The 17,613-nt window shown below is 56.7% G+C and overlaps 1 protein-coding gene across 1 annotated transcript in view; it reads left to right on the forward strand.

Annotated features, from left to right (window-relative positions):
• The first annotated feature begins 1,745 nt into the window (after positions 1-1,745).
• LOC140721937 (E3 ubiquitin-protein ligase TRIM39-like) overlaps positions 1,746-17,613 on the forward strand; it is a 32,391-nt gene continuing 16,523 nt past the window's right edge. Inside the window, exons 1-2 of the mRNA XM_073036762.1 lie at positions 1,746-1,943; positions 3,897-4,065. Of these exons, the coding sequence (XP_072892863.1) occupies positions 1,746-1,943; positions 3,897-4,065 (367 nt within the window). The remainder of the gene's footprint in view (positions 1,944-3,896; positions 4,066-17,613) is intronic.

A 17,613-nucleotide genomic window follows, 5' to 3' on the forward strand; every position in this document is an offset into this window, starting at 1 on the left:
TTTCACTGCATCTTGCACCAAGAGGCACTGTGCGCTCAAACATTTCCTCCGGAATGCACAGAAGTAATGGATGTTGTCATTCAGATTGTCAATAAAATAATGGCAAAAAGTTTAAATCACCGTCAATTCCGTTTGTTACTGGACGAGCTGGAAAGCACATATTCTGATCTCCTGCTGCACAACAAAGTCCGGTGGCTGTCCAGAGGGGAGGTGCTGAAACGCTTTGTCGCGTGTCTGGAAGAAGTGAAAACTTTCCTGGGCAGCAAAGGGCTCACCTTTCCTGAGCTGGAACAGCTAGAGTGGCTGGAAAAGCTACACTTCATGGTAGACGTGACAGCGCACCTGAACACGCTGAACACAGCTCTTCAGGGGAAAGGACGCACAGCCCTGCACATGTTGGAGGATGTTTTGGCATTCGAGCGCAAGTTGACAGTGCTTGCCAGAGATTTACAGAAAGGCGCATTGTCTCACTTCCCCAATTTGAGAGAGTTCAAACAAGCTCACGACATGATAAATTCGGAGTATTTACATTCTGCAATCATCGCAATGCAAACATCGTTTGGGAAACGCTTCTGTGAGTTCAGAGAGGAAAAAAACACATTATCCTTCCCGGTCACTCCCCTAAGCATCGATCCATCCCTACTGAATACGACTGCATTGGCAGGTGTGAGTCAACCTGATCTTGAGATGGAACTGGCCGACATAGCCGACAAAGACATATGGGTGTCCAAGGTTAGACGCTTGACAGCAGACCTTGAAGATGTTGCCCGTCAGAAGGCCGTTCTTGCTCAGAATCACAAATGGAGCGATATTGAAAACCTCCCCAAACCGGACAAACTTGTGTTCGAAACATGGAATGCTATCCCCGACATTTATGTAAACATTAAAAAGTATGCGCTTGGAGTCCTGTCGATCTTTGGATCCACATATGTATGTGAGCAGGTGTTCTGCAACATGAACTTTATTAAAAACAAACATCGCGCACGCCTCACAGATGACAGCTTGCGATCCTGTGTAAAGATGAAGGTGACGTCATACAGCCCTGATGTGCAGACGCTGTGCGCTGAGGTCCAGGAGCAGAAATCCCATTAACCAAGTATGATAAATATTTTACGTATATTCATATTTTTTCATTGTTCAGTGAAATAGTCCTTTTATTTTTCAGGTTGACAGCTGGCTGACGTTATTTTTGGTTTGCTGCCGGCGGACAATTTAAGTTCGGCGTTTTTCATAAATACAAGAAGGACTCAAATAGACATTGAGTATTTTACTTAAAAGTAACCTTCAACCCAACGTCTTTTTTTCGGAGTTCAAAATGTTTTTGTTGCATGCAGAAATGTAATTTCGTTTTCTCTGCAGGAGTTCATCGATTTCATAAATGCAACACATTATAGTTTGTTTATACATAGCATAAAGGCAAAAAAAAAACGTTGTATGCAGTGTTATTTCATTTTAAATGTCAAACGGGTTTTGTGGCTCCCAGTGTTTTCTGTGGGGAACGGGTCCAAATGGCTCTTTCAGTGGTAAAGGTTGCCGACCCCTGCCCTAGACACACAGTATCTGTTGTCTAGGGTTGAAATCTCTAATACCAGAGGGCATGCAGTTAAGACGAGGGGGGTATTCTCAAAGGAGATGTGAGGGGTAAGTTTTTTCTTACACAGAGAGTGCTGGGTGCCTGGGGTGGTGTGGGTACATATGGAACTTTTATAATATGTTCAGATAGGCTAATTTCTTTTCATTTCAAGATGGCTGGGGTCCTGTCAGTGGTCTACAGTTGCAGTTCAGACTATGGTTCTCCACGGGCAGTGGGTTCTCATCGTGTGGTCCCGCGTTTCAGTATCTCCAGGTGTGGCCTGGAAGACGCGCGCCATTGGACGCGGCCCTGTGGACCACGCGGTTCCTCGCTGATGTCACCGACTGCAGCGTTGCAGGAGACTGAAACAGTGGGACGGTGGGCAGTGTGCACTGCTGTCGGAATGAAGAAAAATTACTTGTAAAGAGTTGTTGAAGGTGAGTCTAGGGTGTGGGATCGGTTCAGAGTTGTGGTGAGTGAGTTGTCCACGCCGGTTCAAGAGCCTGATGGTTGTAGGGTAACAGCTGTCCACGAACTTGGCAGTGTGGGACCTAAGGGTTCTGAACGTCCCGTTCGATGGGAGCGGAGAGAAGAGAGCATGGTGTGGATGGTTGGAGTCCTTGATGACGGTTGCTGCTTTCTTGTGGCAGGGCTCCGTGTAAATGGTCTCATTGCTGAAGATTAGAACATTTGCAGATGATACCAAGATTGGGGGTGTAGTGGACAGCAAGGAGGACTAACAGAGCTTGCAGTGGGATCTGGTCCAGCTGGAAATCGGACTGGAAAATGGCAGATGGAATTTAGTGTGGACAACTGCAAAATGTTGCACTTTGGTAGGGCCTACCTGAGTGAGGAGTGCAGCAGAACCAAGAGATCTGGGAATACAGGTCAAGTATTTTCAGTTTATTTTGAGTTATTTGAGCATCTGATTCAAATAAACAAACAAGTAAACAACAACAAATGGATCTGACAGACGACAGTCTGCAGACGCTTGAAATCCCGAGCAACTCAGCGGGAACGGCTGCATTTATGGAAGGAATAAACAGACGATGTTTCCCTTCATCGGGACTGGGAAGGAGGGGGTTAAAGTCGGAATAAGGCGGAGGAGGGTAAGGAGTACAAATGACATGTGATAGATACACCAGGTGAGTCTGGGGTGGGAAGTGGTGAAGGGCTGAAGAGAATCTGACTTTCTTTTTCCCGGCACCCCCTGCAGTACCGGTTCCCAGCAGCAGGTGGGGGTGTTCACCGTCAAATTGATCCTTGGACAGCTCACTATCTCCATCTCCTGGTTGAAAACGGTACCGCCATGAACTGAACGTCCAAACGTTTATCAGCTGGATTGGCGGAATCCTGAGTTCAGAGCATTAACACGATGTCTGAGTGTGGGTTTCTTTCTGCCCCTCCTTCACTCACTGTTCCATTGCCCCATCACTCAGCCTCGCTCACATGATCATTTGTCACCCAAGCAAGGACTGTGTCACCCACCCGGGTGGGAAGGAGAGCCCAACGCAGAGGTCACAGGAAGGTAGCACAGGGTGCAGCAAAGGGAGGGGTGGGGAAGTGTTGGAGGCATGAGGTCTGAGGAAGGGTGCACAGAAGGTAAGGGGCAGGAGAAATCCTGAGGGAGAGGACAAGAGGGATCAAAGTTGAGGGAGGTTCAGATGAAACTGGGTGTAAGTGTGAATGAAGACGAGCCTGTGGGTAAAGGTAAATGTCTAAGCTCGCGCGCGCGCGCGTGTGTGTGTGTGTGTGTGTGTGTGTGTGTGTGTGTGTGTGTGTGTGTGTGTGTGTGTGTGTGTGTGTGTGTGTGTATGTGTCTCACTCTCTCTCTCTGTCAGAGGCAGAGAAAGCGAGAGAGAGAGCCTGAGACATCTTCTCTGCTTTCCAGGTAGATGCAGGCTCAGCACTGGTCCAATTTTCCCATAAATATTTCAAAACAAACAGAAAGATGCTCACTGGGGCAAAGTGACACATTAACCACTTGGTCCCAGCCTGACTTACTGGGAGGCGGTCATCTGCACTCCCTTCTCTGTTCGAACTATCTACACATATCTTGTCAAAACATTATTCCCTCTGGGTAGCCTCCAACCTGATGGCATGAACATCAATTACTCGAACTTCCGGTAATGGCCACACCCTCACCATTCCCCATTCCCATTTTGCTCTCTCACCTTGTCTCCTTTCCTGCCCATCACCTCCCTCTGGTGCTTCTCCACATTCCCTTTCTTCCAGGGCCTTCGCTCCTCTCCTATCAGATTCCCCCCTTCTCCAGCCCTTTAAATCTTTTTCCCAGCTCTTTACTCCCCCTCTCATTAACAAGATTAACATCTTGGAAAAATCTCACATTACAAGAGAGGAGGTGCTGATGATCTTAAAGCCAATTAAGGTGGATAAATCCCCAGAGCTGATCAGGGGCATGCAAAGACATCAGGACCAGGTCAAAATTGCAGGGGTCTTGTCAGAGAAATTCACTTCGTACTTAGCCACAGGTGAGGGGCTGGACGACTGGAGGGTGGCTGAAGGACAGAAATTGAGGAGGGCAGGAAGGACAATCCAGGAAACTCCAAGCCGCTGAGCCGAACATCTGTGATGGGAAAATTTCTGAGAGACAGGATCGAACTGAGTTTGACCAGAAAACCATAGAACATAGGAGCAGAATTAAGCCATTCAGCCCATCAAGTCTATGCTGTCAACCCACCATGGCTGACCTATTTACCCTCTCAATCCTATTCTCCTGCCTTCTCTCAACAATTTGACGGCCTTACTAATCAAGAAACCATCAACCTCAACTTTAAATATACTCAATGACTTGGCTCCCACATCTCTCTGTGACAATGAATTCCAGTTTCACAATCTTCTGGCTGAAGAAATTCCCCATCACCAATATACAAAAGGGATGTATTTGTATTCTGGGTCTGTGCCCCTTGGTCCTAGACTCTCCCACTGTTAGAGACATCCTCTCCAACTCCACTCTCTGTAGGCCATCCAATGTTTGATTGGTCACAATGAGATAACTCCTTATTTATCTAAACTCCTGCAACTGCAGGCACAGAACCATCAAATGCTTCTTCTCACTACCCCGTTCTTTACCAGGATCATTTTTCTGAACTACCTCTGGACCCTCTCCAATGTCACCACATCCTTTCTGATACCAGGAGCCAAAACTGCTCTCAATACTCCAAATGGAGTCTGACCAATGCCTTATCGAGGCTCAGTATTACATCTTTTCTTTTACATTCTTGTCCCCTCAAAATTAATGCCGATATTGCATTTGCCTTCCTGACCACTGACTCAGCCTGCATGTTAAGCTTTGGATAAAACTGCACCAGGATTCCCAAGTCTCTATGCTCCTCCGATTTCTAACCTCTTTATCTCCTGAGAATCAGTCAATCTTCTATCCGTGCTAGTATCTTTCTTGTAATTCCCTGGACTCTCATCTTGTTTCGCAGCCTCATGTGTGGCTCCTTGTCAAATGTCTTTTGAACATCCCAGTAAACAACGTCTACTAACTCTCCTTTGTCTATCCTTCCTGTTATTTCCTCAAAGAATGCAACAGATTGGTCAGGCAAGATTTCTCCACAGGGAAACCTTGCTGATTTCACCTATCATGTCCTTCAATTACTCTGAAACCCCATCCTTGATAACAGACTCTCGCCAACCAGTGAAGTCAGAAGAAATCACCTATAATTTCCTGTCATTTGCCTCCCTTTCTTTTTAAAGAGTGGAGTGACATTTACAATTTTCCAGTCCCCCAAAACCCCCAGTGAAAACTGAATGATCAGCACTAATGTCTCCACAATCACTTCAGCTGCTTCTTTAAGAACCTCTGGGTCTCACTCATCTGCTCCGGGTGACTTGTCTACTTTCAGATCTTTCTGTTTTCCACGGTCCTTCTCCATAGTGATAGTGACAACACTCACTTCTGTGCCCTGACACTCTCAAAATTCTGCCACACTGCTGGTGTCTTCCACAATGAAGAGAAACACAACGTACTTCATGACTTTGTCCACCATTTCCAATGTAACTTTCTAGTGGTCTGATAATCACTTTCACCCTCCTTTACTCTTATATATCGGATAAAACTTTTGATATCCTCCTTTATATTACTGACCAGCTCATCTTCATATTTCATCTTTGCTAACCTGTCTTTTAGTTGCCTTCTGTTAGTTTTGAAAATCTTCCCAATCCTCTCGCTCCAAACAGAGGACTTTTCCCTGCCTGTTTCTCACTTCCACCCACACTGACTCAGCAGAGAATCCCTCCACCACGTTCTCCATTGAGTCATTCAGCACGGGAACTGCTGCTGGAAGACCATCAGCTCAGTGAGAGACGCTCTTTGTTCTGCCCGAAACCTGTTGGTCTCCCAGCACAGCCAGATGTCCGTCAGGGAATGCTGTCGACAGGTACAGTCCAGGCTGCAGGAGGACGTGCTGAGGGACACAGAGGATCTCGGGGCAGACAGTGCAAAGTCTCTGGGGGGAGGACCACTGTCGAGGCTCCTTCTGCTACCTCACATGGAGGGCTTGGGTCAGGTGGGGAAGCCCCACAAACAAAGAAATGTTGTAACATCCCTGAGACGATCTGAATGGCAATGGTTTAAACAGTGTTAACACTACCGAATGTATTGACCATATGACATTAAGAATGTCAAATATCATTGGAACTGTTTAAATCTCTTGCAGATATTTTATTACAAATACAGTTTAATTTCTTAAAACGTAAGATTACCTTTGCAGCACACACAAAATGCTGGAGGAATTCAGCAGGCCCAGGCAGCATCTAAGGAAAAGAGTACAGTCGACGTTTCGGGCCAAGACCCTTAATCAAAACCAGAGATAAACAGAAGGGTTAAACGGTGGGGGGAGGGAGGGAGAAATACAGGGTGAGAGGTCAAACTGGGAAGGGGGAGGGGTGAAGTGAAGAGCTGGGAAGTTGATTGGTGAAAGAGATACAGGTCTGGAGAAGGGGAAATCCAATAGGAGAGGACAGAGGGCCGTGGGAAAAAGGAAAGGGGGAGGAGCACCAAAGGGAGGCGATGGGCAGGCAAGGAGATAAATTGAGAGAGGGAGAAGGGTACAGGGAGGTGGCAGGTGAGGACAAGGGGAACCCTATCCCTGGTGGGGTGGCAGGTGAGGGCTAGAGGAACCCTATCCCTGGTGGGGTGGTAGGTGAGGACAAGGGGAACCCTATCCCTGGTGGGGTGGCAGGTGAGGACAAGGGGAACCCTATCCCTGGTGAGGTGATAGGTGAGGACCAGAGGAACCCTATCCCTGGTGGGGTGGCAGGTGAGGACCAGAGGAACCCTATCCCTGGTGGGGTGGCAGGTGAGGACCAGAGGAACTCTATCCCTGGTGGGGTGGAAAGTGAGGACCAGAGGAACCCTATTCCTGGTGGGGTGGCAGGTGAGGACAAGGGGAACCCTATCCCTGGTGGGGTGGCAGGTGAGGAACAGAGGAACCCTATCCCTGGTGGGGTGGAAGGTGAGGACCAGAGGAACCCTATCCCTGGTGGGGTGGCAGGTGAGGACCAGAGGAACTCTATCCCTGGTGGGGTGGAAAGTGAGGACCAGAGGAACCCTATTCCTGGTGGTGTGGCAGGTGAGGACAAGGGGAACCCTATCCCTGGTGGGGTGGCAGGTGAGGAACAGAGGAACCCTATCCCTGGTGGGGTGGAAGGTGAGGACCAGAGGAACCCTATCCGTGGTGGGGTGGCAGGTGCGGACCAGAGGAACCCTATCCCTGGTGGGGTGGCAGGTGAGGAGCAGAGGAACCCTATCCCTGGTGGGGTGGCAGGTGAGGACAAGGGGAACCCTATCCCTGGTGGGGTGGCAGGTGAGGACAAGGAGAACCCTATCCCTGGTGGGGTGGCATGTGAGGACGAGAGGAACCCTATCCCTGGTGGGCTGGTCGGTGAGGACAAGGGGAACCCTATCCCTGGTGGGGTGGCAGGTGAGGACCAGAGGAACCCTATCCCTGGTGGGGTGGCAGGTGAGGAGCAGAGGAACCCTATCACTGGTGGGGTGGCAGGTGAGGACAAGAGGAACCCTATCCCTGGTGGGGTGGCAGGTGAGGACAAGGGGAACCCTATCCCTGGTGGGGTGGCAGGTGAGGACCAGAGCAACCCTATCCCTGGTGGGGTGGCAGGTGAGGACAAGGGGAACCCAATCCCTGGTGGGGTGGCAGGTGAGGACCAGAGGAACCCTATCCCTGGTGGGGTGGCAGGTGAGGACCAGAGGAACCCTATCCCTGGTGGGGTGGCAGGTGAGGACCAGAGGAACCCTACCCCTGGTGGGGTGGCAGGTGAGGACAAGGGGAACCCTATCCCTGGTTGGGTGGCAGGTGAGGACCAGAGGAACCCTATCCCTGGTGGGGTGGCAGGTGAGGACCAGAGGAACACTACCCCTGGTGGGGTGGCAGGTGAGGACAAGGGGAACCCTATCCCTGGTGGGGTGGCAGGTGAGGACAAGGGGAACCCTATCCCTGGTGGGGTGGCAGGTGAGGACAAGGGGAACCCAATCCCTGGTGGGGTGGCAGGTGAGGACCAGAGGAACCCTATCCCTGGTGGGGTGGCAGGTGAGGACCAGAGGAACCCTATCCCTGGTGGGGTGGCAGGTGAGGACCAGAGGAACCCTATCCCTGGTGGGGTGGCAGGTGAGGACCAGAGGAACCCTATCCCTGGTGGGGTGGCAGGTGAGGACCAGAGGAACCCTATCCCTGGTGGGGTGGAAGGTGAGGACAAGGGGAACCCTATCGCTGGTGTGGTGGCAGGTGAGGACCAGAGGAACCCTATCCCTGGTGGGGTGGCAGGTGAGGACCAGAGGAACCCTATCCCTGGTGGGGTGGCAGGTGAGGACAAGGGGAACCCTATCCCTGGTGGGGTGGCAGGTGAGGACAAGGGGAACCCTATCCCTGGTGGGGTGGCAGGTGAGGGCCAGAGGAACCCTATCCCAGGTGGGGTGGTAGGTGAGGACAAGGGGAACCCTATCCCTGGTGGGGTGGCAGGTGAGGACCAGGAAAAACCCTATCCCTGCTGGGGTGGCAGGTGAGGGCTAGAGGAACCCTATCCCTGGTGGGGTGGTAGGTGAGGACAAGGGGAACCCTATCCCTGGTGGGGTGGCAGGCTAGGACAAGGGGAACCCTATCCCTGGTGAGGTGGTAGGTGAGGACCAGAGGAACCCTATCCCTGGTGGGGTGGCAGGTATGGACCAGAGGAACCCTATCCCTGGTGGGGTGGCAGGTGAGGACCAGAGGAACTCTATCCCTGGTGGGGTGGTAGGTGAGGACCAGAGGAACCCTATTCCTGGTGGGGTGGCAGGTGAGGACCAGAGGAACCCTATCCCTGGTGGGGTGGCAGGTGAGGACCAGAGGAACCCTATCGCTGGTGGGGTGGCAGGTGAGGGAAAGAGGAACCCTATCCCTGGTGGGGTGGTAGGTAAGGACCAGAGGAACTCTATCCCTGGTGGGGTGGCAGGTGAGGGCCAGAGGAACCCTATCCCTGGTGGGGTGGTAGGTGAGGACCAGAGGAACCCTATCCCTGGTGGGGTGGTAGGTGAGGACCAGAGGAACCCTATCCCTGGTGGGGTGGCAGGTGAGGACAAGGGGAACCCTATCCCTGGTGGGGTGGCAGGTGCGGACCAGAGGAACCCTATCCCTGGTGGGGTGGCAGGTGAGGAGCAGAGGAACCCTATCCCTGGTGGGGTGGCAGGTGAGGACAAGGGGAACCCTATCCCTGGTGGGGTGGCAGGTGAGGACCAGAGGAGCCCTATCCCTGGTGGGGTGGAAGGTGAGGACAAGGGGAACCCTATCCCTGGTGGGGTGGCAGGTGAGGAAATGGGAACCCTATCCCTGGTGGGGTGGCAGGTGAGGACCAGGGGAACCCTATCCCTGGTGTGGTGGCAGGTGAGGACCAGAGGATCCCTATCCCTGGTGGGGTGGAAGGTGAGGACAAGGGGAACCCTATCCCTGGTGGGGTGGCAGGTGAGGACCAGAGGAGCCCTATCCCTGGTGGGGTGGAAGGTGAGGACAAGGGGAACCCTATCCCTGGTGGGGTGGCAGGTGAGGAAAGGAGAACCCTATCCCTGGTGGGGTGGCAGGTGAGGACAAGGGGAACCCTATCCCTGGTGGGGTGGCAGGTGAGGACCAGAGGAACCCTATTCCTGGTGGGGTGGCAGGTGAGGACAAGGGGAACCCTATCCCTGGTGGGGTGGCAGGTGAGGAACAGAGGAACCCTATCCCTGGTGGGGTGGAAGGTGAGGACCAGAGGAACCCTATCCCTGGTGGGGTGGCAGGTGCGGACCAGAGGAACCCTATCCCTGGTGGGGTGGCAGGTGAGGAGCAGAGGAACCCTATCCCTGGTGGGGTGGCATGTGAGGACAAGGGGAACCCTATCCCTGGTGGGGTGGCAGGTGAGGACAAGGGGAACCCTATCCCTGGTGGGGTGGCATGTGAGGACGAGAGGAACCCTATCCCTGGTGGGCTGATCGGTGAGGACAAGGGGAACCCTATCCCTGGTGGGGTGGCAGGTGAGGACCAGAGGAACCCTATCCCTGGTGGGGTGGTAGGTGAGGACAAGGGGAACCCTATCCCTGGTGGGGTGGCAGGTGAGGAGCAGAGGAACCCTATCCCTGGTGGGGTGGCAGGTGATGACCAGAGGAACCCTATCCCTGGTGGGGTGGCAGGTGAGGAGCAGAGGAACCCTATCCCTGGTGAGGTGATAGGTGAGGACCAGAGGAACCCTATCCCTGGTGGGGTGGCAGGTGAGGACAAGAGGAACCCTATCCCTGGTGGGGTGGCAGGTGAGGACAAGGGGAACCCTATCCCTGGTGGGGTGGCAGGTGAGGACCAGAGCAACCCTATCCCTGGTGGGGTGGCAGGTGAGGAGCAGAGTAACCCTATCCCTGTTGAGGTGATAGGTGAGGACCAGAGGAACCCTATCCCTGGTGGGGTGGCAGGTGAGGACCAGAGGAACCCTATCCCTGGTGGGGTGGCAGGTGAGGACCAGAGGAACTCTATCCCTGGTGGGGTGGAAAGTGAGGACCAGAGGAACCCTATTCCTGGTGGTGTGGCAGGTGAGCACAAGGAGAACCCTATCCCTGGTGGGGTGGCAGGTGAGGAACAGAGGAACCCTATCCCTGGTGGGGTGGAAGGTGAGGACCAGAGGAACCCTATCCGTGGTGGGGTGGCAGGTGCGGACCAGAGGAACCCTATCCCTGGTGGGGTGGCAGGTGAGGAGCAGAGGAACCCTATCCCTGGTGGGGTGGCAGGTGAGGACAAGGGGAACCCTATCCCTGGTGGGGTGGCAGGTGAGGACAAGGAGAACCCTATCCCTGGTGGGGTGGCATGTGAGGACGAGAGGAACCCTATCCCTGGTGGGCTGGTCGGTGAGGACAAGGGGAACCCTATCCCTGGTGGGGTGGCAGGTGAGGACCAGAGGAACCCTATCCCTGGTGGGGTGGTAGGTGAGGACAAGGGGAACCCTATCCCTGGTGGGGTGGCAGGTGAGGAGCAGAGGAACCCTATCCCTGGTGGGGTGGCAGGTGATGACCAGAGGAACCCTATTCCTGGTGGGGTGGCAGGTGAGGACAAGGGGAACCCTATCCCTGGAGGGGTGGCAGGTGAGGACAAGGGGAACCCTATCCCTGGTGGGGTGGCAGGTGAGGAGCAGAGGAACCCTATCCCTGGTGGGGTGGCAGGTGAGGACAAGAGGAACCCTATCCCTGGTGGGGTGGCAGGTGAGGACAAGGGGAACCCTATCCCTGGTGGGGTGGCAGGTGAGGACCAGAGCAACCCTATCCCTGGTGGGGTGGCAGGTGAGGACAAGGGAAACCCAATCCCTGGTGGGGTGGCAGGTGAGGACCAGAGGAACCCTATCCCTGGTGGGGTGGCAGGTGAGGACCAGAGGAACCCTACCCCTGGTGGGGTGGCAGGTGAGGACAAGGGGAACCCTATCCCTGGTTGGGTGGCAGGTGAGGACCAGAGGAACCCTATCCCTGGTGGGGTGGCAGGTGAGGACCAGAGGAACCCTACCCCTGGTGGGGTGGCAGGTGAGGACAAGGGGAACCCTACCCCTGGTGGGGTGGCAGGTGAGGACAAGGGGAACCCTATCCCTGGTTGGGTGGCAGGTGAGGACCAGAGGAACCCTACCCCTGGTGGGGTGGCAGGTGAGGACAAGGGGAACCCTATCCCTGGTGGGGTGGCAGGTGAGGACAAGGGGAACCCTATCCCTGGTGGGGTGGCAGGTGAGGACCAGGGGAACCCTATCCCTGGTGGGGTGGCAGGTGAGGACAAGAGGAACCCTATCCCTGGTGGGGTGGCAGGTGAGGACAAGGGGAACCCTATCCCTGGTGGGGTGGCAGGTGAGGACCAGAGCAACCCTATCCCTGGTGGGGTGGCAGGTGAGGACAAGGGGAACCCAATCCCTGGTGGGGTGGCAGGTGAGGACCAGAGGAACCCTATCCCTGGTGGGGTGGCAGGTGAGGACCAGAGGAACCCTATCCCTGGTGGGGTGGCAGGTGAGGACCAGAGGAACCCTACCCCTGGTGGGGTGGCAGGTGAGGACAAGGGGAACCCTATCCCTGGTTGGGTGGCAGGTGAGGACCAGAGGAACCCTATCCCTGGTGGGGTGGCAGGTGAGGACCAGAGGAACCCTACCCCTGGTGGGGTGGCAGGTGAGGACAAGGGGAACCCTATCCCTGGTGGGGTGGCAGGTGAGGACAAGGGGAACCCTATCCCTGGTGGGGTGGCAGGTGAGGACAAGGGGAACCCAATCCCTGGTGGGGTGGCAGGTAAGGACCAGAGGAACCCTATCCCTGGTGGGGTGGCAGGTGAGGACCAGAGGAACCCTATCCCTGGTGGGGTGGCAGGTGAGGACCAGAGGAACCCTACCCCTGGTGGGGTGGCAGGTGAGGACAAGGGGAACCCTATCCCTGGTTGGGTGGCAGGTGAGGAGCAGAGGAACCCTACCCCTGGTGGGGTGGCAGGTGAGGACAAGGGGAACCCTATCCCTGGTGGGGTGGCAGGTGAGGACAAGGGGAACCCTATCCCTGGTGGGGTGGCAGGTGAGGACCAGGGGAACCCTATCCCTGGTGGGGTGGCAGGTGAGGACCAGGGGAACCCTATCCCTGGTGGGGTGGCAGGTGAGGACCAGAGGAACCCTATCCCTGGTGGGGTGGCAGGTGAGGACAAGGGGAACCCTATCCCTGGTGTGGTGGCAGGTGAGGACCAGAGGAGCCCTATCCCTGGTGGGGTGGAAGGTGAGGACAAGGGGAACCCTATCCCTGGTGTGGTGGCAGGTGAGGACCAGAGGAACCCTATCCCTGGTGGGGTGGCAGGTGAGGACCAGAGGAACCCTATCCCTGGTGGGGTGGCAGGTGAGGACAAGGGGAACCCTATCCCTGGTGGGGTGGCAGGTGAGGACAAGGGGAACCCTATCCCTGGTGGGGTGGCAGGTGAGGACAAGGGGAACCCTATCCCTGGTGGGGTGGCAGGTGAGGGCCAGAGGAACCCTATCCCAGGTGGGGTGGTAGGTGAGGACAAGGGGAACCCTATCCCTGGTGGGGTGGCAGGTGAGGACCAGGGGAACCCTATCCCTGGTGGGGTGGAAGGTGAGGACAAGGGGAACCCTATCCCTGGTGGGGTGGCAGGTTAGGACAAGGGGAACCTTATCCCTGGTGAGGTGGTAGGTGAGGACCAGAGGAACCCTATCCCTGGTGGGGTGGCAGGTATGGACCAGAGGTACCCTATCCCTGGTGGGGTGGCAGGTGAGGACCAGAGGAACTCTATCCCTGGTGGGGTGGTAGGTGAGGACCAGAGGAACCCTATTCCTGGTGGGGTGGCAGGTGAGGACCAGAGGAACCCTATCCCTGGTTGGGTGGCAGGTGAGGACAAGGGGAACCCTATCCCTGGTGGGGTGGCCGGTGAGGGCCAGAGGAACCCTATCCCAGGTGGGGTGGTAGGTGAGGAGCAGAGGAACCCTATCCCTGGTGGGGTGGCAGGTGAGGACCAGAGGAACCCTATCCCTGGTGGGGTGGCAGGTGAGGAGCAGAGGAACCCTATCCCTGGTGGGGTGGCAGGTGAGGACAAGGGGAACCCTATCCCTGGTGGGGTGGCAGGTGAGGACCAGAGCAACCCTATCCCTGGTGGGGTGGCAGGTGAGGACAAGGAGAACCCTATCCCTGGTGGGGTGGCATGTGAGGACGAGAGGAACCCTATCCCTGGTGGGCTGGTCGGTGAGGACAAGGGGAACCCTATCCCTGGTGGGGTGGCAGGTGAGGACCAGAGGAACCCTATCCCTGGTGGGGTGGTAGGTGAGGACAAGGGGAACCCTATCCCTGGTGGGGTGGCAGGTGAGGAGCAGAGGAACCCTATCCCTGGTGGGGTGGCAGGTGATGACCAGAGGAACCCTATTCCTGGTGGGGTGGCAGGTGAGGACAAGGGGAACCCTATCCCTGGAGGGGTGGCAGGTGAGGACAAGGGGAACCCTATCCCTGGTGGGGTGGCAGGTGAGGAGCAGAGGAACCCTATCCCTGGTGGGGTGGCAGGTGAGGACAAGAGGAACCCTATCCCTGGTGGGGTGGCAGGTGAGGACAAGGGGAACCCTATCCCTGGTGGGGTGGCAGGTGAGGACCAGAGCAACCCTATCCCTGGTGGGGTGGCAGGTGAGGACAAGGGAAACCCAATCCCTGGTGGGGTGGCAGGTGAGGACCAGAGGAACCCTATCCCTGGTGGGGTGGCAGGTGAGGACCAGAGGAACCCTACCCCTGGTGGGGTGGCAGGTGAGGACAAGGGGAACCCTATCCCTGGTTGGGTGGCAGGTGAGGACCAGAGGAACCCTATCCCTGGTGGGGTGGCAGGTGAGGACCAGAGGAACCCTACCCCTGGTGGGGTGGCAGGTGAGGACAAGGGGAACCCTACCCCTGGTGGGGTGGCAGGTGAGGACAAGGGGAACCCTATCCCTGGTTGGGTGGCAGGTGAGGACCAGAGGAACCCTACCCCTGGTGGGGTGGCAGGTGAGGACAAGGGGAACCCTATCCCTGGTGGGGTGGCAGGTGAGGACAAGGGGAACCCTATCCCTGGTGGGGTGGCAGGTGAGGACCAGGGGAACCCTATCCCTGGTGGGGTGGCAGGTGAGGACAAGAGGAACCCTATCCCTGGTGGGGTGGCAGGTGAGGACAAGGGGAACCCTATCCCTGGTGGGGTGGCAGGTGAGGACCAGAGCAACCCTATCCCTGGTGGGGTGGCAGGTGAGGACAAGGGGAACCCAATCCCTGGTGGGGTGGCAGGTGAGGACCAGAGGAACCCTATCCCTGGTGGGGTGGCAGGTGAGGACCAGAGGAACCCTATCCCTGGTGGGGTGGCAGGTGAGGACCAGAGGAACCCTACCCCTGGTGGGGTGGCAGGTGAGGACAAGGGGAACCCTATCCCTGGTTGGGTGGCAGGTGAGGACCAGAGGAACCCTATCCCTGGTGGGGTGGCAGGTGAGGACCAGAGGAACCCTACCCCTGGTGGGGTGGCAGGTGAGGACAAGGGGAACCCTATCCCTGGTGGGGTGGCAGGTGAGGACAAGGGGAACCCTATCCCTGGTGGGGTGGCAGGTGAGGACAAGGGGAACCCAATCCCTGGTGGGGTGGCAGGTAAGGACCAGAGGAACCCTATCCCTGGTGGGGTGGCAGGTGAGGACCAGAGGAACCCTATCCCTGGTGGGGTGGCAGGTGAGGACCAGAGGAACCCTACCCCTGGTGGGGTGGCAGGTGAGGACAAGGGGAACCCTATCCCTGGTTGGGTGGCAGGTGAGGAGCAGAGGAACCCTACCCCTGGTGGGGTGGCAGGTGAGGACAAGGGGAACCCTATCCCTGGTGGGGTGGCAGGTGAGGACAAGGGGAACCCTATCCCTGGTGGGGTGGCAGGTGAGGACCAGGGGAACCCTATCCCTGGTGGGGTGGCAGGTGAGGACCAGGGGAACCCTATCCCTGGTGGGGTGGCAGGTGAGGACCAGAGGAACCCTATCCCTGGTGGGGTGGCAGGTGAGGACAAGGGGAACCCTATCCCTGGTGTGGTGGCAGGTGAGGACCAGAGGAGCCCTATCCCTGGTGGGGTGGAAGGTGAGGACAAGGGGAACCCTATCCCTGGTGTGGTGGCAGGTGAGGACCAGAGGAACCCTATCCCTGGTGGGGTGGCAGGTGAGGACCAGAGGAACCCTATCCCTGGTGGGGTGGCAGGTGAGGACAAGGGGAACCCTATCCCTGGTGGGGTGGCAGGTGAGGACAAGGGGAACCCTATCCCTGGTGGGGTGGCAGGTGAGGACAAGGGGAACCCTATCCCTGGTGGGGTGGCAGGTGAGGGCCAGAGGAACCCTATCCCAGGTGGGGTGGTAGGTGAGGACAAGGGGAACCCTATCCCTGGTGGGGTGGCAGGTGAGGACCAGGGGAACCCTATCCCTGGTGGGGTGGAAGGTGAGGACAAGGGGAACCCTATCCCTGGTGGGGTGGCAGGTTAGGACAAGGGGAACCTTATCCCTTGTGAGGTGGTAGGTGAGGACCAGAGGAACCCTATCCCTGGTGGGGTGGCAGGTATGGACCAGAGGTACCCTATCCCTGGTGGGGTGGCAGGTGAGGACCAGAGGAACTCTATCCCTGGTGGGGTGGTAGGTGAGGACCAGAGGAACCCTATTCCTGGTGGGGTGGCAGGTGAGGACCAGAGGAACCCTATCCCTGGTTGGGTGGCAGGTGAGGACAAGGGGAACCCTATCCCTGGTGGGGTGGCCGGTGAGGGCCAGAGGAACCCTATCCCAGGTGGGGTGGTAGGTGAGGAGCAGAGGAACCCTATCCCTGGTGGGGTGGCAGGTGAGGACCAGAGGAACCCTATCCCTGGTGGGGTGGCAGGTGAGGAGCAGAGGAACCCTATCCCTGGTGGGGTGGCAGGTGAGGACCAGAGGAACCCTATCCCTGGTGGGGTGGCAGGTGAGGACAAGAGGAACCCTTTCCCTGGTGGGGTGGCAGGTGAGGACAAGGGGAACCCTATCCCTGGTGGGGTGGTAGGTGAGGACCAGAGTAACCCTATCCCTGGTGGGGTGGCAGGTGAGGACCAGAGGAACCCTATCCCTGGCTGGGTGGTAGGTGAGGACCAGAGGAACCCTATCCCTGGTGGGGTGGCAGGTGAGGGCCAGAGGAACCCTATCAGTGGTGGGGTGGCAGGTGAGGACCAGAGGAACCCTATCCCTGGTGGGGTGGCAGGTGTGGACCAGGGGAACCCTATCCCTGGTGGGGTGGCAGGTGAGGACCAGAGGAACCCTATCCCTGGTGGGGTGGCAGGTGTGGACAAGGGGAACCCTATCCCTGGTGGGGTGGCAGGTGAGGACAAGGGGAACCCTACCCCTGGTGTGGTGGCAGGTGAGGACCAGAGGAACCCTATCCCTGGTGGGTTGGCAGGTGAGGACAAGGGGATCCCTATCCCTGGTGGGGTGGTATGTGAGGACAAGGGGAACCCTATCCCTGGTGGAGTGGCAGGTGAGGACAAGGGGAACCCTATCCCTGGTGGGGTGGCAGGTGAGGACAAGGGGAACCCTATCCCTGGTGGTGTGGTAGGTGAGGACCAGTGGAACCCTATCCCTGGTGGGGTGCCAGGTGAGGTCCAGAGGAACCCTATCCCTGGTGGGGTGGCAGGTGAGGACAAGGGGAACCCTACCCCTGGTGGGGTGGCAGGTGAGGACCAGAGGAACCCTATCCCTGGTGGGGTGGCAGGTGAGGACAAGGGGAACCCTATCCCTGGTGGGCTGGCAGTAGAATGGGGTGCGAGCAGACATCGGGAACTGGAAGAGATGTGGTTGAGGGTGGCATTGATGGTGGAGGAAGGGAAGCTCCTTTCTTTGAAGAAAGAGGACATCTCCATCTTTCTGGAATGAAAAGTCTCTTCCTGAGAGTAGATGTGGCAGAGACGGAGGAATTGAGAGAAAGGGATGTTGTTTTTACAAGTAACAGGGTGGGAAGAGGAATAGTCCAGGTAGCTGTGAGAGTCTGTGGGTTTATAATAGGCATCAGTAAA

This window comes from Hemitrygon akajei, chromosome 2 (genome assembly GCF_048418815.1).
Source record: "Hemitrygon akajei chromosome 2, sHemAka1.3, whole genome shotgun sequence".
Taxonomy (NCBI): Eukaryota; Metazoa; Chordata; class Chondrichthyes; order Myliobatiformes; family Dasyatidae; genus Hemitrygon; species Hemitrygon akajei.